General features: G+C 36.7%; 1 protein-coding gene and 1 pseudogene across 1 annotated transcript; both read right to left on the bottom strand.

Moving 5' to 3' along the window:
- Nucleotides 1–32: 32 nt before the first annotated feature.
- On the bottom strand, nucleotides 33–9,112 carry LOC109244745 (annotated as a pseudogene).
- A 556-nt stretch (nucleotides 9,113–9,668) lies between these two features.
- LOC109244742 (protein PLASTID TRANSCRIPTIONALLY ACTIVE 10) lies at nucleotides 9,669–19,119 on the bottom strand. Its single transcript, XM_019411882.1, has 12 exons — nucleotides 18,254–19,119; nucleotides 17,890–17,949; nucleotides 17,751–17,780; nucleotides 16,801–16,874; nucleotides 16,621–16,702; nucleotides 15,653–15,726; nucleotides 15,418–15,484; nucleotides 15,176–15,268; nucleotides 14,615–14,791; nucleotides 14,491–14,541; nucleotides 13,472–13,623; nucleotides 9,669–10,298 (listed from the first exon to the last, which is right to left on the bottom strand). Exons 1-12 carry the CDS (start codon nucleotides 18,995–18,997, stop codon nucleotides 9,860–9,862), a joined length of 2,043 nt encoding a protein of 680 aa, XP_019267427.1. The 5' UTR covers nucleotides 18,998–19,119; the 3' UTR covers nucleotides 9,669–9,859.
- Nucleotides 19,120–21,078: the final 1,959 nt, after the last annotated feature.

Raw genomic sequence — 21,078 nt, 5'->3', positions numbered from 1 at the left:
GCGCATTGGCTTTCCCTTTGTAGAGCATAAGCGTACGAAATTTCACAATTATGACATCCAAAACTCAATCTTTTGTTTCTGCAACAGTGGGACAAAAATAACGGAAAGTCTGCCAATTCTTTACAAAATTTTCTTCCCCAGTTAAGGAAAACCTAACAAGGTAAATAAGAAGCCGCTCTGCTCCTATGATATTACTCCTACATCTCTACAACATAGCATAATCAATCAACCTTTTAATCACATCCACAAGGAGACGAAACAAAATGGGGAAGCTGAAAAAAATTCTACTACATAACCATTCCACCATCAATAGTAAGAACCTGCAAAGACAATAAATGCTATTATAAATAGCTCTTTATATTGTGTCAACGAGAAAAAATATATATACAAAGCGAAAGCGAGGGTACAGTGAGATATGATTTCAATACCTGTCCAGTAATATAGCTGGCTGCAGGACTGAGTGCGAGGAATTCCACCAATCCAGCAACTTCTTCTGGTTGACCATATCTTCCTGTCATTGCAACAAAATTTTTTAGTTTTGAAAAACAAATTACTGATATTGTTGATCTTACTGATCATAGTCAATCAGAAGTGAAATATCATTAACTTTCATAATGTATACAGAAAAATTACTCGTAGTGACACTTCCAAACCTCACACAAACGAGCAGATTTATGCATCACAACACAATCTTTCTACTCAGGAACATTATTTTTTCATTTGAATATCTAGATCCATGAGTGTTATTCAATTATGTCCCAGCCTTCCACAACAAGCAAAATGCCAATAGTTTTAGAGTATTCCGGAGTTGTTTTACTGACAGATTCCTATAAATAAACGGTGAGATAATACTAACTCTTATTTTAAACACTGGAAAAGGGGAGGCAGCCCGGTGCACAAGACAACCTGCATTCACGCAGGGTCCGGGGAAGGGCCGCACCCCGAAGGGTGTGATGTAGACGACCTACCTTAATGCAAGCATTAGCGGCTGCTTCCACGGCCCGAACCCGTGAACAATAGGCCACGAAGACGAAGACAACTTTACCATTGCTCCAAGCCTCCCCTTATTCAAAACAATGGATCTCTTATGATACAAGATTAGTGCATAAAATTTTGAGAAGATGCTGGATGAAAGTATAAGGAGGAGGAAATATCCCATTCTGGATGTATCAAGCTCTGGACCATCCTGATAGTTTTGCAGCTCCAATTTAGTATTGCTTATGTCTAAATTACGTCAGATTTGATGTGTCAAGGTTTTTGTTGGTTTGGGATCTTGCAGTAAATGCACATAAATATATTGTGAATTGTATTATTGTCCCGTTCAACTTGGGAGTCTTAGGTGGCAACTGTGAGAGTTTGGGACTTTTCCTGAAAGTGTTGTGAGGAAAATAACTGTCAACCCAGAAATTCTTGCAAGTTGAAAAACACTCTTGCAAGAGCTTAAAAAAGATATGTTTGAATATTTTTGCAAACATTTCAAAGAACCTCCAAACACTCGCACAACCGCCACCTAATCAGTTGTCTAAGAAGTCAATTTCTATATGTTTCCATATTTGATGTGCAGGACAATGTCGCATATGAGAAATAGTTGTCAATCGTAGTCTAAGGAGATTACCCCTTACCTAAGGGAACGCTAGCCAAAATTTTCTTCTCAATGTCATCACTTAGCTTAGAAGTCATATCTGATGCAATGAATCCAGGGGCCACAGCATTAACCTGATGAAAAACGAAGATTGTGGGTAAATAGTCAGTAGCTTGTCCTTGTTAAAAAGAACTAATTCCTTTCTAGTTGACATTCAAATGTCCCAAAGTTGCTTATATTAAGAGAAGATACTCACCAGATGAATAATCAGTCGGATTAAGGAGCACTTACAGTTATATTCCTGCTGGCATATTCTTTTGCGACACTTTTGGTTAATCCAATCACTCCTGCTTTTGCTGCACTATAGTTGGCTTGACCAGCATTGCCAACTAAACCAACAACAGAGGATATGTTGACTATTCTCCCCTACAAATATTTAGAGAAGGCTTCTAGGTAAAATTCTGGAGTATATGGAACAATATAAAAGAATGCATTATGATTTGTGTGAATAAGTACAGCTTCAAATTGACAGAAAAGGCAAAAATCAAACTGTGGGTGGTAATTTATGCAGCAGTTAGCTAAAACTTTAACCTTGCCAGACTATATCATTTTCGATGAATTGCAATAGGGAAGGCGCAAATAATTTACCCTTTTCTTCTTCATCATAATTTTAGCGGCAGCCTGTAACAAGGAAAAAGATCTCTCATAAAAAATGTCTTCTTTGAAAAAGACTCAGGTTCAAGTCGAATTAAAACAGGGCAACCGTATAGACCTGTGTGCAGAGGAACACTCCAGTAAGATTCAAGTCGATAACCTCCTGCCACTGAGATTTCTTCATTCTCATCAACAAAGTATCACGTGTTATACCTGAAAAGAAGAACAAGACAATTACTGAGAGGTCATTCTAATAAACTAACACAAGACAAGACAGTATAACTTTTCTGAACCTGCATTATTTATTAAGATATCGACTGTTCCCCATCAATCAACCACCTGCATGCATGATCCTTACAAGGTGAATTTATCCAGAAACAACTGCAGTAAAATACATATAAAACTAGTTTCACCAGGAAAGGAGTTTGCTTACAGTTTTCATCATCGATTCTACATCTTCTTCTTTTGAAACATCACCACCAAAAGTCATCGCTTGGCCACCACATAATTCAATCTGCCAACAAGAAAGGAAATTAAAATTAATCTCGGGGAAGATGTCAAACAGCCTACAGATGAACCTTATCGCTGTTATCAGATTGCTGGTTGAAACAAGTACTCCTTCAGGTAGTGTTTAACATTATATATAGCACTTAACAAAAGAATTGGAAATCATTCGTCAAACAAGTATTTAACCATTACTACCATTACATGCAAAATAAAAACTTAGTCCTGCGATATTTGATAGCATCAGCTACTAAATACAAGAACAAGCCAACCTTCTGCTAGCACAAATTAAACAAAGGAAGTATCATCACTTAACTGGCACGAGATATCTCCAAATGACTTTGGTTGTCAAGATTACTCAGCCTTTCATGAAAAAGAGAGTAATCAATACAAGTGTTCCAAAAAGGTATTCTAGCAGCACTATTGGGTTTCAGTATATGAACTCATCAGATTCTTTGCTAGCTATTTTCTCATCAGAACAATTCTGAATTTTATCTAAAATACAGAGAGCAGAACCACTTTATCCATGGCTTACCAGTGTCTGAAGTTATACGAGACCTTGCTCTCCACTTCAGAAGATGTAGAACTGAGAGTATCCCTTAAGGAATCCAAGTATATATGATGTATTTGCAGCAGGTCCTATTAAAGTCCAAACAAGAATTTCCTACTTAAATTTCTGCAATTTCAGAAGTATTACTACTCTGGTTTTCTGATTTCTAGCAAACTGATGTTTACTTAGTATATTACCTACTACCTATCAGGATTATATATAATAATTGTGGAGGTGACATACAAGGAGCAACAGCTTGGTACAGCATGTTGTAAGGACCCAAATCTGAGTGGAGCTCAATCATTTTAAACCTAACAAATCTCCAGTAATTCTAAGTGACATATGGCATCATTTTCAGTTGTTGGCCGGAAAACAGCACAAAAGTTGCCACACAACAGAAAATAATTTAAATGAAACTGTTATCTTTACATGAATGCTCCTAATTTCTTATTCTGATGCTTTTACTCAAACATAATGTGTGCAGCAATGATCAAACCGTGAAAGACACGGCAGAAGTTCAAGAAATATGTTTGGTTTAAGTATCATAGAATGCAGGACACCACAGACACTAAATAAATGCTAGAGGAAACATCAATAGTATTTATTTGCTCTTCTGATTGGAGATGAAGGGAAAAAAAAGATATCAATGAAATACCCTTTAGCAAAGAATGTTATCTGGAATGGAAATAAAGAGAAGGGAAGCTGTAGCTTCATTAACGGGAGGGTTTTGACACAAAGCAAGAAATCTTGGGGGGCTTAGGCATAAGAAACTTGAGACTACACAACAAAAGTCTACTCATGAAATGGCTTTGGAGGTTCGGCAGGGAAGATCAAACACTATGGCAACAGGTCATCACTGAAAAAATGGGCTAGAGGGACAATGGCTTGCTAGAGCAGTGACAACAACATATGGGGTTGGTGTCTGGAGGTCCATCAGGGCTATTTGGCCTCTTTTAGCTCAGAATATTGCTATTGTAGTAGGGAATGGGAGGAAACCATCCTTCTGGAATGATAATTAGAGCCATCAATATGGGCTTGGCACGGGCCAAGCCCAGCCTGTAATTAGGCTTTTAAGCATGGCCCGAGTAAGCCCGTGGCCCGTGAGGCTTGACTGAGGTTGGGCCGGCCCATCCCGTGGGCCTAATAAAAATATTTATTTAAAATATATAAAATATAAAATGTATACTGCCTCTAGCGATGGAAAGTCAGAATTGGATCTTTACTTAGAGGAACCAAAGCTTGATCTTGAGAAGTTTCAAGAGATGTATTGGAAGGATCATTCTAGAAAATATCCCGATCTTTCAGTGATGGCGCGTGATGTACTTACTACTTAGTATTTGTATGACTACTGTAGCATCAGAATCAACATTTAGCATTGGTGGGCATGTTCTGACAAAGTACAGAAGTTGCATCCATCATGAAAAAGTCCAAACACTTGTTACTACTCGAAATTGGCTGCACGGCTTTTCCCAAAATCAAAGTGGTAATATTTTTTATGTGAATTTGAATATTATTAATTATTAAAATTTTATTATTCTTAATATTTAATTAATTAATATTGCATATGAATTGAAGATGTAGATGAAAGTGAAAATGTTTAGACAACCTTGTCACAAGTGGATTCATATATGTTTGATGAAGACGATGTGTTGGATATCCCATAAGCGTCATGGACGTTCTCTTGAATAGTTTGTTTTGAGTTTTGACTTTTAGTGAATGAAATATAGTCTTGTCTTTTACTTTTTTAGTGTTTATTGTGATATATTGGAACAGTATAAAAAGTTATTAAGTTTTGCGAAATTTTTTAACTTTTAAATATTTATCTTTTTTTAGGTTAGAACTTAAAAGAAAATATAAAATTATATTTTGAAAAAAGATGGGCCGGCCCGTGGGGGCCCGCGGCCCACATAGGGCTGGGGTAGGCCGACTATTATAAGGCCCATCAAAATGGTGGGCTAGCCCAGCCCAGCCTGTCAATTGCTAAAGTCCAAGTGGGCTAGGCTGGGCTAGGCTGGGCTAACCCGGGCCGGCCCATATTGACAACTCTAAATTGAGAATTGGCTAGGACATGGACCTCTGAAAGACCTTTTCAGTGACATGAAGGTTTTGAGTCTGAATCCTGAAGTCACAGTGGGAGACAGTTGGGACAGCAGGGATGGATTTTCAACATTAGAAGAGATCTAAATGACTGGGAACTGCCTAGATTCACTGAATTTCTGAATGCTCTTGATCAGTTCAAGGGGACTACAGTGGAGGAGGATAGGGTTAAATGGACAAGCATAGTAATGGATCTTTTGTAATGAACTCAGCATACAAACTGCTCAACCAGCAGGGTCAGCAAACTCAGCTGTGGAGTTGGAAAACGATATGGCAAGCCAGAATACCAACTAAAGTAGCCTGTTTTGTATGGTTAGCAGCCACAGATGCTTGTCTAACATAAGGCGATGTGATGAGAAGAGGTATGCCATTGTGTTCAAGGTGCTATCTATGTGGAAATGAGGCTGAAAGCAGTAGCCATTTATTCTTAAACTGTCAGTTTGCTAGAGTTCTATGGCACCATTTTTCAGTATGAAAGGACTGTCATGGGCCATGCCCAGGAGTACAGGGGAGTTACTTGCTTGGTGGAATTTCTCTGGAGACCTGAGCAAACAAAAAAAGTGGTGGAAGACTATCCCTGGGTGTTTATGGTGGACCATTTGGACGGAAAGAAATAGTAGATGTTTTGAAGGAAACAGCAACTACTTATAGAAGATCAAGATGAACTTTCTTTTTTTTGTTTCACTTCTGGTGTAAGGTTTGTACAGGATGTAGATTCAATGATAGATATGATAGGACCGAAGTAGTAGGAGATTAGTGGTGGCAAAATGGATAAAAGAAAAAAATTATCCATCCATATTATCCACTAAAAAATGGGTTGGATAATGAACTTTTTAAAAACGGGTCAAATATGGATAAGAACCATATTATCCACTTAGAAAATGGATAACCAATAGATAACTAATATGTTTAACTTTTACATTTGTAGAACATCAAATTGGGGGTTCCTTAAGTTTGAAAGACTAGAAATTCTCCCAAAAGCGGTCATATTCAAGAAGTCATGGATATCCATATTATCCGCCGGTTAACCCATTTTTTATCCATATTAAATATGGGTCGGGTAGGATAATTTATCCATTTTTGCATTACCCGTTTTTGACCCGTCCCATATTCGACCCAACCCGCCCGTTTGACACCCTTATAGGAGATAGAAGATACCCCCGGTTTAAGCTCTTTTTGATATCTGTATATATGGCCTCAGCACAACCTCTGTGCTAAAATTATATACTCCCTCTGTTTCAAGAAAATTGGCACTATTTCCTTATTAGTCTATTTCAAAGAGATTGGCATATGTATCTCAAAAGTCTTTCCTTCTTTACTAAAGCTTGTGCCAAGTCAAACTAAGACAATTTTTTTGAAACGGAGGGAGTAATATGCTACCATTCTCAAAAAAAGATATCAATGAAACTATATCGAAAGCCGACGAAATTCAAAGAGAATAATTGAAAGGTCAGCTGGGAAGGTTACTCGTGGCACAAGAAGGGATTCAGAGACAAAATACAAGCACCTGGCTAAGAAAGGATATAATAACGACCAATATTTAAAGGAGATACAACTACATAAAAAAGAATCAACGGATGGCCAAGAACTTTCAGAGCAAAGTGGATTAGACTATTAGAGAAGACGTAAACCACTACTACCAGAAGTTGTACTCTAAGATGGAGAACTGAAGACCACTATTAAGCAGAACTCCATTTTCAGAGAATCAAAGATGAGAGAGAAAGATGAAGAGCAATGGCATTATATTGCAGAGCAACTTCACAGCTTTGGGCAGTGGTATCCTCATTTGATACCTATTAGGTATTTTCAAAGAGAATGCTAGAGAGTATAGTAAGCTAGAAGTAAGGAACCTTGGGACCAAGATGAAAGTAGCATGGAAAGCTAGTCACCTTCTTTGAACTGTATGGAAAGGAAAGACCAAGAGGATGCTTCAAGGTAGGAAGAAGAGCTTAAGAGTTGGTAGGAGACCAAGTGCAGCATATATAAACGGTTGTAAATAGTTTTTATTACCATCTAAAGCGAATTACTTGAAATGATATTTGAGTTATCAAAAATAGAAGAACAATAAATAACTGTAAGCTTTCTGAAAAGATACACCGTCTTTTCTATTTTGTCATGCACAGCTAATGTTAGTACTATTTCTACGTCATCTGCCAAAAATGCTTCGAGAACTAGATCCTACATGCATTCCAACTTTATGGTGTTGTTGGAGTATTCTCTTTCCTGCCTCAGAGAATAGGTCAGGTGATAGAGTCAAGCTTTTCAAGATTTGATGCTGACAACATGCAGAAATCCTCCAACGACTTGGAGATTCATATTTCACTTCAGGTCTACGAATGGAGAAGATAAACAAGAAGGACAACAGCTAGGAGAAGAGGTATCAGATCTTAAAGAAAGAGCTCCACTTATAAACTTGAATTTTGCATTAGTGTAGCGGATGACAGTTGCATACTGTGGTTTTTCAACTCATATTTTCCCCAAAAGAAACAAAAAAATGAAAAAGAAGTGACCACCCCAATATGGACCATTGAGCACTCAGAATGGTGAAAGAAGTGTAGAAATACTCTTCCAAACATCATTCTGAAGTCAGAAAACAGTTCTATTGTCTCAACTTTCAACCACAAAAACAAATATATCACATGGAATTGGAGGGATTTAGTACAACAACTATGCCTCAGTCCCAAACAAGTTGAGGTGATGGGTCAGCTATATGAATCATCACTTCGTGATTTAAGCTCAACTCATATCATCATACCAAATTTGCAGTAAAGCAACAAATGACACCTAATTTTTACTGGAAAAAGGAACACAGACCTCTTTGGAAACTTCTTCTGCCTCCTTTGAAGATCTCGCATAATTAACTAGGACCTGAAAACAAAATATCAAGTGGGTTGGAGGAGTGCGCAATAGACTTTTCCCAAATTACTCCCAGTTTGAAGGCCAAAGGGTCAAGAATTATTTAACAATAACAATAAGACAGTAAGCCAAAACCTGATAAGGCGATTAACTAGATAAATCCAAAATTATCTGAAAATTAATATTGCAGTAGTAATGGAACATGATGGACGGACGAACGAACGAAAAATGACCTTGCAACCAGCCTTTCCCAAAGCCAAAGCAACGGCCTTTCCGATTCCTCTAGAAGCTCCGGTAACAACAACGACGGGAGCTTCCAGTTTTGCGGCACCATCAACTCCAGTTTGCTCGGTAGCTGCCACCTCAGCTCTTACACCTGATTATAATATCACAATCGCATTTTCCATCAACACACATATAAAACACGTAAAATGTGGCAGAATATGTGAAGTGATGTACCTAAAAAGACGGGAGAAGAGGAAGAGGACCATCGGTATTGTAAGGGAGCGGATAGAGAAGGGAAAAGGCGGAGATACGAGAGTTGGCGGTGGATGGAGGAGCGTGCGGCGGCGGACGGACGGAAATTGGCAGTGGTGGTGGCGACGGAATTGAAGGCGAGAGAAGCCATCGAACGGAGAAAAGTCGGCAGGTGGGAATGAAAGGGAGATGAGATCACATGAATGTCGTTTAATTGCAATGCTACGATGAAATCTAGGGAAGAGCCCTTGTTTCCAACTATGCTAATTTTGGGATTTTGTTAATTGGATCTTCTTAATGGAGTAATTAAGTTAAATATGCATTATGTCTAAATCGGGGTGTAACGTTAAACCTGAATACAGAACGATTAAAACAGAGGATATATGTGACCCACACCCAGCTAATAGGGAAGTGAGACGTACTTAATTAGTATTGGTTGATTGTTAATTCTTGCTGCTCCAGCAAATTGAAAATGTACTCTACTATTGCTAGTCAAATGTTTAGAGGAGAATATTCGATAATTAATCTCCTTAAAACTCTTGAATGCCTTTAATTTTTCAATCACATTCGCCATACAAGACAGAAAATGAAGAATAAACACTTGTTGATCTAAAAAGATAAAAAGAACTTGTTCTCCATTCGACACAATCTCTGAATTTACTAGATCCAAAATGGCTTACATAATCATCTTGAGAAATGTATGTTTTTAACCATTTTTAAAAATTGTATTTTGCCATCTTGCAAATGTAAAAAAACATCCTTATTTCTTATAGGTGATGCTATAGATAATAGAATCAACTCACAGAAGTCATGCTTACCACATCATTATTCTTTTCCTTATTCCACACAAATGAAAACTGCAGGTGAGCAATAGTTATTACAGCTACATGATAGCTTGCAAGATAACTTTCAGGAACCAGAAAAATGACACAACAAAACCAACAAAGCTGTAATTGAAGACAAAATTGTTCTCTTTTCTATTGACGGTAACAAGTACATTTTTGAAGATTACAACAAATATCACAGCTCCGTTTTTCAGAATTAAGTATGCCCTACTTATTGCCTTCGTCTTGATAATGTCCCTAGCTCTGTACAAACTACCAATACAGTTTTGCTGCTATCAGTCTTCTTATCTATGACTAATCCTCAAACATTCCTTCATCTGATAGCCGAGATTCAGTTCCATTGACGTAAGGTTGGTTGGATACATTCGCACTTGGGTCGCCAAGGATGCTGTAATCAAAGTCTTCTTCATCATCGTCGTCATCATCTGTACCAACTTCATCGCTGTCAGAATCCTCATCATACAATTCCCGCACTATTCCTTGGGCCTCCATCTGCATCCGCTCCTTGACAGCATCTTCATATGCCATTTCATACCAAACAGTACCTTTACCAACAATAGATTTATTGTGAGCATCCGTCATTCGCTCCTGCTTGCTCTTCTCTGAGTTCTTTGGTTCACCCCAGTAGTCGTATCTATACAAGGGACTATCAGGATCATACTGATCCTTTCCAAAAGCAATCGGATCCACATACCTACCGGGCTCTTCCAGTGGAAGCCCAAGTGCTCGACGACTGCAAGAGCATCAAACAAGTACACAATCAAAAAACTAAGTTTAGAGATTGAATTTTCACATCAGAGAAACAAAGTTGGATCTCTTTAAATGTTACAAACGTAGAAAAAACGCTGCTCAGAGAAATACACACCATTGTTTTAAAGCAGACAAAAGAGACCTGTCAGCCGGAGTCAATATAATCTAATAATGCTACGGCCCTCATGTGTAAACATTTAATACATCAAGAACATAAATAGCTACAAAGCTATCTATCCAATCACTGATCTAACGGAAAAGGTGAACCATTTTATGACTCACTAAACATGAAATTTTTCTGTGCTACTTGGGTGTAGAATGTAGATGAGTTACTAGCAAAAATGAAACAGCAAAAATGCTTCAAGACATATGAAGGTAGGGAATATTGACATATATGGCAGTAGATTAAGTAGTCAGATATTCTCATTTAAAGAGAACTTCAAATTAACACTAAATGCTCTCAACTCTTTGACCAGACACCAGTTCTATTTTAAATATACATGTAATTCTTGTAAATTACTTCTATTCTGTCTTCTATTTTCTCTAGGTAGGTTACGCATGGGGCTTTGCTGGTAGCTTATTATTATACTTCAAATACTCTTACCGTGATAACACAAAAAACAGATTGTAAGCAATTGCATTTTAGAAAATTGTACAACTTATTGTGATAACAATCCGAGGAACAAAAGAAAAAAGATGTAGAACTTTAGTCATCCAATCCCTGGTTATTGCAGACTCCGTAAACCGGTGACATGTCCTTATACGACCATTTTGACTTTTATGTATTGACAGTCATTGTTTTGTGAATAGACTGACCACCGTGTCCATACTTTTCCGGAAGCCTTGTAAAAGGTAGGTAAACATGACAGTATAATGTGAGTCATGCATTGTGATGTTCGGCCAAAAATGCATATATTTACCCATTTGTATCTCATGTTAGTACTTTTTAATCGTCTTTTGAGTATTACTCATATTATTTTGTGCTTAATATTATATTTTAACTGTGTAGGAATAAAGCAATGTGAAGATGAAGAGATTTGGAGCAAAATTGAATAAAACGTGGAAGAAAAAGAAAGAAAATTAAAATAATAAAAAAATAGGGGGACACCCTTTGTCTTTTTGTCCCCCCAAGTGGAAGACAAATAAAGAAATTCAATCCAATTCAAAGGCAATTTGAACGTAAGATTGCAAATAGCTCACTGCTTTCAGCGCCATGGACGATGTGTTACGGGGTTCTCCTATTTCGTCCGGGACAAGGTTATTTCGGTCCTACACGGTTCCAACTCGTATATAAGGAGTCCTAAACCTAATTTGGAGGAGGTCGAACATATTTTGAAGGAGAATTCACGTGGAGGAACACACACCACGCTTGGAGGAGGCTTCTAACTAGTTTTTCTTCTCTTCTCTTCCTTTAATTTCATAGTTCATTAGGTCTAGAGTTTTGGGTGCTACATGAACGTTGTGGTTTGAAGCTTGAATTGTTCTTATTATTTTATCATATTGGTTTATTTATTCAATCTTGTGCTTAATTATTTGATTGCTTGATCACCAATTAAATACTATCTACGAATCTAGGATTGAACTCGGGAGAGGGAATTCTATATTGCATATAAGATTGAGTAGAGCAAGATCTTAACTCTGGGGGGGGGGGGAGAGGGGGGCGGATTTGCGATTAGGATAGATATACTTAATTGCCTTGCTTGGTTACTATACGGGAATTATAAATGCGTTATTGTTAATTCTAATTCCATAGGAATATAGGCGTTAGGTTAGCTTGAATAGGCGAGTTGTACTTCGGGAGAAGGCTACGAGCAATATTAACCCTGTCAATCAATAAACTAGACAATTAATTAGACAATTTAGGTAGAAAACTCAACGGGATTGTTAGCTAACCCATAGCTCTAGAATATTCACTCACATTGAATTCGTCTCTAATATTCGCCAATTTGTTTCCTCTGTTTCTTAATTTGTTACTCTAGATTAATTTTAGTTAAATATTCATACGTTAGGATTCGCTTGAATAGATTAATTGTTTGGGTTTAATTTAGTTGATAGTTAATCACAAGTCCCTGTGGGTACGATATCTGGACTTACAATCCTATATTACTTGTCGACCACGTATACTTGCGTGTGCGTTTGGGAGCAACAAGTTTATTCAAGCGAATCCTAACGTTGGAATATTACAAACTAGTTGGAATCAGTTGTATGAACCCAATGTCCACTGTTTATCTTTTAAGACAAACTAGAGGGAGCAAAACTTTACGTAGCTGACTTCTGGAGTATTGGGTATTCATAAACGGAACAGAAGAATTCTCGAGATAACTAAAGAATCAATTATCACTAAGACTCCAATCTTATATCCAGATCCAACCACACTTTTAGTGATGCTGCTAAGCTCTGTAAATTAACGGGATACAGATAAAACCCCACAAGTTAGACATGATGAGGCAATTCAGGTTTTAACAAAAACCAACCGAGAAGGTACACAAGTCTTTTAGTAGAGAAACTAGTATTATATATGAATGTCAATTCCATAATAAAACTGTGAAGAAAATGGACCTTGGGCATAACTCAACTTTAAAAGTTAGATCATGAGGTGAGGATTGCCCAAGACTATATAAGGAGACAAACAAGCCATCCCTCAACCAATGTAGGTTACTTATCACCCCCTGCCAGGACTGGACATTTGGAGCATAGACAATATAACATGGGGGTCCACAATTAGTAAACCAAGAATTGGGATTGGGTCTTGGCCACGGTGGAGCCACATAGCTCCAATTGACACCCCTTCCCTGGAAAATTACATTGTAAAGGTCAACATGTTATTTTTATGTATATACTCTGTGTTGATCTCCTTGACATCTTCGATTATTTACTTTTTAAGATTTTGACACCCTTTAATAAAACCCTGGCTCCTCTACTGGTCTTGGCTCTAATACCATGTGAAGAAAATAAACCTTGAGCCTAACTCGATCCCAAAAGCTAGCTCATAAGGTGAAAATTGCCCAAGATAGATAGGAGACAAATAACCCATCCCTCAATCAACGGGAGAAACATAACAAACACAAATTATTCTCTTTAATTTCCTTGGGGTGGGTTATGGAGAAAGGTTTTTCTGGCACTGTTAGGTTAGGGGAGAAAGGCCAGTGGGAATACCAGCTTATATCTCTTAACAGAGCCTCTCTTTCCTCGAGGGACCGACGCCAATGGATAAAGTCGTATTCATCCATTTCAATGTTTCGTCTCAGCTTGGGAATTTTGTACACCTCTCCTCGTTCTTGTGCTTCCATTCTTAGTTTATTATGGTGCTGCATTACAATAACAAGGAATAAGACACACAAAGAGGACATATCTTGTCAATTAGATGCCCTTAAGAAGAAACTTTGTAGATACAAAAAACCTTTTTACGTGAATAAAGGAAACGATAAGCAGAACTTTTCAATGATATTGCCACTAATGAGCTTGATATAGTTCTTGCTGCAGTTTTCTTAAATTACATGTTATTAACAGGTGTAGTAAGACAATGAGGTAGGTGCATCAAGGAGAAAAGTGAAATGAGTTTCCACTTCTCATGTACATCTGCTGCTCCAAATCATCTCAGTAGAGAAAATTTTCTTTAATAAGTTAAGAACAAATACAGGCTCTTTTCAAATTGAAACTTTTAGCATAACTGAGTCAATCCTGTATTCTAACTCCAAGAAGCCTATATGACTGTCATTTTTTGTCTATATTTATCCCCCCCAAAAAATATAAACCATTTATTAAACTCTACATTACTAAAAGCTGATTATTCATGTATTGAATTAAACAACTCAGTCTGCCTCGCTTGTACAACGAAGATGTTGACTTTAAATAGGACATGTAATATGCCAGTAATGAATTTTTCCAACTGACCCAAAGTTTTCTTCCCAAAGTGAGACATTAGGTTGAGATTCTTTAAATTTTCTTTATCATTTTCTCAAGAAGTTAAAATCGTAGCATTGTATTAAGTAGTTTCTCTCTTTTTCTTTTTTTTTAAAACAAGTGTATCACTTAACTTTTGAGTTACTAATTTTATTGTATAAGGATAGATTCATAAGCACCTGATTTCAATCTCAAAATCGATTAATTCTCCCTAAACATAATAAAATTGATATCCGTATAGTCACAATAAAGTAATTAATATTATCTCAAACCTGACGCTCAGCAAATGCAGCTTCCAAGTCAAGCTCTTTTACGCTGACTTTCTGCAAAAGTTGCAATCTTGTCAGATAGATGCATGAAACATCAGGAAAAAAAACGACTTGATAAGCTGCTCACCGCAATCATTTTAGGAAGCAATGCTTTCTTATAATAAGCTTTGGAGTATTCGATGCGATTTTCTTCATCAAAATCTTCATCATCAGTTAACTCTGTCAAGTTTTTGCCTTTATATTTAACAGGATTTGCCTCCATGTCATCCAGAATCATTTGTTCAGCATTATGGATCTGCCATAACTGCAGAATAAGATAGAAATGTTAATCACGACTTGCTAACTGAGATGGTCTAAGGTGCCCCAATACGCATGTCGCTAAGAGATAAACTTGGGGTCAGCAGTATAAAAATATGAAAACATGGATCAATTACTTCAGTAATGGGGTTAACATTGATCAGTTTGATCCATTTTTAAGCACATTCATACAACACATAGCAACTTCAAAGGAGATTTTAGTGAACAACATAGTTAAAGTTGTCAAAAGAAGCTTAAGCAGAATTTTATGGCTATTATAGGTATATAGACATATAGCAATGGCTACTTAAACTTAACTAGTTTGAAGAGCTCATGCAGAACTAAGCTCCAGCATTTAAAGCTGTATAAATGCTTGAACAAAGAGGAATACCTTGTCCACGTATGGGTGATTTGATAATAGTGGTTCTTCTTCGACTTTGACTCCAGGGTCTTTTCTAGGAAGAGGTTGTCTTCCACAGTCACGCTATGAAGTGAAATGAGACAGACAGAAAAATCATAATATAGAAGATAAAGTGAATCCAACATCCTACGGAATATGAACCAAATCATGCATCATATAATAGGACCATTAATAGGAAATACAAAAGTCGGCCAAAATAAAATGGTACTTACGCGCAATTCATCTAGATTTGTATCCTCATCACGGTGAAATATAGGCGCAAAATCAAACCTATTAAAGCTGCAATTATAACTCTCTCTGTTAGTGTCAGAATATATGACCCAAAACAGCATCTATGTGTTTCTGGAAGCATAGTATGAACACTGAAGAAATTTGGGAAATGAATGTCTTAGAAAGATCATAAATGCACTTAAAAACCAGAAAATTAAGATTTGCAAATCTACATACATTAGGTGATCTATGTTAGGATCAATAAAGCGCAGCTCAATAGGGAACCGAAACCTGTAAGGATCACGTTTTGCCTGAAAAGGAACAAAAGAAATATTAAGGCATCAATCCTCCATAATTGAGATTGTCTCAAGCACCTTAAATATGAAAATAGTTGTGAACCAGAAAGGAGAAGTGAAACTACAAGATATAGATAGGTAAGTTTTTACATGAGCATACAAGATCAGATGTCCTGCCTTTGTACTTTATCACAGAATTCCAGAAAATTATCTCAATTTCACAAAGGAGGTTAAAAGGAAGAAGGAAAGAATAAGCGCAAATGAACCAAAAAACTGATTAGGCTACCTGCTTTTTCCCAAGACAGCCAAATTAACAGCAGCTATATGTCTTGTAACCTAAACTCATACACATGCGTAATATAATTGTGTATATTGAATGACATCCCAGAAAAAAGGCTCCTACTAGCCCCTAAATCCAGTGGCGAAGCCAGGAATTTTCTGAAGGGTGTTCAAACTTGAAATAAGTAAAAACGATTCCAACAAAGGGTGTTCAATATATGTTATATACCTCTAAAACTGAATATTTTACTTATAAGTGTAATTTTCCGACAAAGGGTGGTCAATTGACCACCCTAACTTAAGTGTGGCTTCGCTGCTGCCTAAATCTATCAGAATTTCTCAATAAAGCATGGCAATCAATGTGTCGATTCCTAAAACCTGAATACATATGAAGATAGGCTAAATCTACAATCTGGTGTTTAACTAATACAATTAATTCCAAGTTCATTGAGAAGCCAAAAACTAACAAGATAACTGATAATAAGTGCATAATGGAGTATGATTCTCAGCAGAATAGTGCAATATACTCCGCAGCACAAGTGACTTGCTAGTCAAATAATATGAAATTGGTTAGAAACTCAGATGATGTTCTTTGAAATGTACAGAAATATTATATTAAGAATCACTCACCAGAATTTCCACTATGACGTGCATACCAACTTTTATGTGATGGCGGATCCAATACCAGTCATTTCGCTTTATTGGCACCCACCTGAAATGCATTGACAAATAAATTATCAAACACGTGAATCTGAAGTTTTCACCTACATGTCCGGAATTTTGTTATACAGGTCACATGAACAAGCTTACCCATCATGAACACCTCCAATGTCAACGAATGCTCCTTGATAAAGATGTATAGCTGTCACTTTACCCGCACAAATCTGCAAAAAGACTTATAAGCTTGCCTTTCCTTAAAACTCATGTGCCGTAATGATTAATATTGATATAACTTCCAATTGAATGGAGCAATATAAGGCCTATTACAAAAAGTAGCTTTATGGTCTAACAATCTGATGTGGATAGCACTAATCCTGATGAGGTTTTAGTTTTGTTTTAATTTAACAGTTTCCTAGATTTTCTATAAGACATAAATTTACAGTTCAGATATTACAAAGACATTGAACATGCATGTCAAATTGCTGCACTAACTAAAACTAGAGAGAAAATGAATGTGCACATGTAGATAACAAAACACCTTACCAAACTTTGGCAAAAAGGGGTAGCATGGGATACTGGCTATAAAAACGTGGCTAAAGCTAAAATTAGAATAGAATGTTCTATCATTTTTCTTCAGAAGTGCATATATGTTTATATCTACCCCTAAACTGTAGGAGAAACTATTTGAAGATATAGTGATACAAACCAACAGAAAGGCAGCTGGTACACTCACACACATGATTACTGATTTGGAGGAAAAGAAATACTAAAGTTTATGGCAGTGTTTTCAGATTACTTTCTTGCTAGGGGAGAAAACATAAAAGAGCCAGAAGATGAAAAGTGGAACTGAAAAATATTAAGCTTGTTTGGTTTAAATAGAATTAACAAGAATCAAATTATCCGCTAAGACAAATTTTTTATCAGGATTTTCCTGCTGAGACAATTAAAGTCAAATATGGCTAGAGCACTTCGTAATCTCTTCAATAACTGCCCAACTTCTCATATTCAATTATTGAGATGTATGACAACAGAGTTTCTAAGATTCAAAAGAAAGATTGACCTTATCATCATTCAGAGAAAGGGAAAAGAAAGCAACTTACTTGTCCTGGATAGTAAAATGGGAGTTCATACTGCAACCATATGAAAAAGGGGGAAAAGTTATGACACAAACGGCCATCACTAACCCAAATAAAGAGTAAAAATATTCAACTGCAACAGGAAAAGCAACATCTATCATACCATTCCATCTTGGTAATCCTTTCCCCTTTTTCTCCTCCCAGGATAATAATCCTGGTCATACTGCACAGACATCACAAATAGCGCATAAGTAGTACAATATTGATGAACCAAATATACATTCCTTTTTAAGCATTTTTTCAGACAAAAGTGGAAAAACTTTACATCACAAAAATTAACTCAATGTTAAAGATAAAAGCAAGTAGCAGTCTTGAACACTAATACTACATGTTACCTCTAAATACAGTATTTGTGATAGCACAACAAGAATTAAAGACTTCAGCAATGCATTAACTTTAAGTTGTCATACTAATAGCCTAACATCAATATAAAACCTCATTAACGGATACAAATAACCCTGTATTACCTTATAAGATTCTTGTTCCAATCTATCCTTATTAGCAGCAACCCACTCATTGTACTGCTTCAAGAACATCTTGTACCGGTCCAACCCCATATCATCAGTTTCCATTTTCACCATTTCCTCCACTTTATCATAGTCCACTCTCACTGACTGCAACTTATGGGCTTCCCTAATAAACTCCAATTCCTTCTTATCAACCTCCCACCCCCTCGGCGGCCAATCCCTAGGCGGTACATGACGAACCACTAAAGGCCCAGCCCACATAGTACTCAAAGGTTCAGGAATTTCACCTTTAATCTCAAATTGCTTAGCGTAATACTCATCTTCCGTTAAACCCATTTCTGAAATTTTCTTTTTTCGGTAATTTGGGCTAAGCATTTTGAAAGCTTCAATAGCTTCAGGGGATTGAAGGGCAACTTCTTCACCTTCGTTGAGAGATTTTCGGGCGAAATTAGCTTCAGGTGAGAGGATTTCTTCCCATGGAGCCCAACCACGGTCGACCCAGTTTTTGCGACGAGCTTCTTCTTCGGATTCTTTCTCTTTGGGCCCAAATGCTTCGAGAAATGCGTCGTCATCACCTACTGGGAATTCATCAGAACTGAAAGAGCGAAGTGTAAGAGGTTGCGAAGGCTTGGATAAAGAAGAGGGGAAGAAAGAAATAGAACTGAATTTTGAAGAATGGGGTTTAAGGAGGGTTTTAGAAGATGGGAATGTGAAGAACAAAGAAGAGGTTTGAAGAATTTGCATTTTCAGGGGATAGCGGGAGATTGGAATGCCTCCCTCTCCCCTAGATTGCTTCGTTTTTGTATAGATAAAGTTGGTTTGTTCAATTTCTTTTTATTTTTTTCCTTTTTTAATTGGGGAAGAGGGAGGAAGCCATATCTTTGCTCCTTCAAAGACTTATTAATTACTGGCAAGTGGGTATCAATAATAACATGCATCAATTATGAATACCATAATTTGTTGAACTAATGGAGATTAATTGATTTATGTTAAGAAACTTAGCTCAAAGTAATAATATGAAACAAGCAAATAGACAAGAATGTAGGGAGCAAGGGAGGAGAGATTCTTATTTCTTTCATATATTCAAGTGTGTACAATATCACTTCTCATCCTCTATTTATAGTATTACATAGAGGTATACAAAAGAATGCCATAAACATGACATTAAACATTTGAGATCATGAAGGAAGATCATGGGGAGGTTATGGAGGTATGGGAGTTACAACTATAACTCTATAAGTGTTGGAGTAGTGGGAGTTATGGAGATAATGGAGAAGAGTAGTGGGCATTACTCATTTAGGAGTTATGGACATCCACCACTAGATAATTATTTATAACACTCCCCCTTCGATGTCCATAGATAATGTGCCTCATTAAAACCTTATTAAGAAAAAATCCTCTGGGAAAAAAAATCTTACTGAAGGAAAAAGAGTACACATATCTTGTAATACACATTATTTGCTGCCTCATTAAAAACCTTGCCAGAAAAACCCAGTGGGATAAAATCTTAGCTAAGGGAAAAAGAGTACAACGCGTATTTTCCTCCCCTGATGAAAACATCACTTTATTCTTTGAAGACCACGAATTCCAAGCTTGTATAACAACTTCTCTAATATTGAGATCGGCAATGCCTTGGTGAATTATTCCGCCAAATTATCACTTGAACTAATTTCTTGAACATCTATTTCATCATTCTGTTGAAGATCGTCGCTACAAAGAAACTTTGGCTAAATGTGCTTTATTTTGTCTTCTTCAATATATCGTTCTTTCAATTGAGCTATGCAAGCAACACCGTCTTCAATATTATTGGAATCTTCTCTTCAAAAAAATTACACGTCTCATTCGTGTTGAGTTACTTAATTTATAAGATGTTAGTATCTTGGTATGAAGAACGAACTTCATGTAATGCCCTGCATTTACATAGCCAACAAAACTTTGACAATATTTATTAGAATAAACAAATCTATCAATGATTCTCTTGTAATATATTACTAATTGCATTCCAGTGTCTCCATATCGAATTAAAGTTAAATCTTGCTAGTATAACGTTATACTCAAGGTTCTAGCAAGAAACATAGGTGCACCCAGTGCACTAAGACACAAAAGTAAATCATATATGTCATACATGGATGGCTGAAGCTTTATTTAACAAAATTTTCGGGAACCTCTATATGCTTCAGAACAGTTTAAATCCTTCAAGGATTTTCATTATACGCATATCAAGTTTTTCATGTATTGCCATATTAAAATCTGAAAATAATTTCATCCACCACAGGAGAACCTGTCTCCATATAACTAATGCCAGGATATTTACGACAAGTCGTATGCCACAAGTCGTCTTTATGTCTATCGACTTGATTTTTCATTTCACTTTTTGCACAATGGACTATCCGTCCAATTTCACATTTTTTAGGTGAAGTGAATTTTTTATTGCGTATTTTTCATTTGGCCAATCACTTATCTGTCCAAATTCCATGAAAGATTTGAGCTCAAGATCCTCGTGAATAATAATATTGAGCGCTACATTATATCAACAATATCGTCAATGACCATTTTACATCGGTTCCATCGTCACACAATAAAGACATAACTTATCGAGATCTCATTATTTTCAGGTACCTGAGCCTCTTCCATGAAGTCTTATAAAGTGTTATGTCATGGTGCTCTTATATAGCACTTGCCTCCTTGTTATGACCATCTTGAACATTTGCTCCACTCCTTCTTCAAGGAGTTTTATCTTTGGAACCAACGTATCATAGACTCTGTCCATCATAGACTTTATTTTAGTTGGAGCATTAGCAGCTGAAATATGACATTTAGCTTTG

Source organism: Nicotiana attenuata, unplaced genomic scaffold, assembly GCF_001879085.1.
Source record: "Nicotiana attenuata strain UT unplaced genomic scaffold, NIATTr2, whole genome shotgun sequence".
Lineage (NCBI taxonomy): Eukaryota > Viridiplantae > Streptophyta > Magnoliopsida > Solanales > Solanaceae > Nicotiana > Nicotiana attenuata.
The sequence above is the reverse complement of the archived record's forward strand: the minus strand, read 5'-3'. Positions and strand labels throughout refer to the sequence as shown.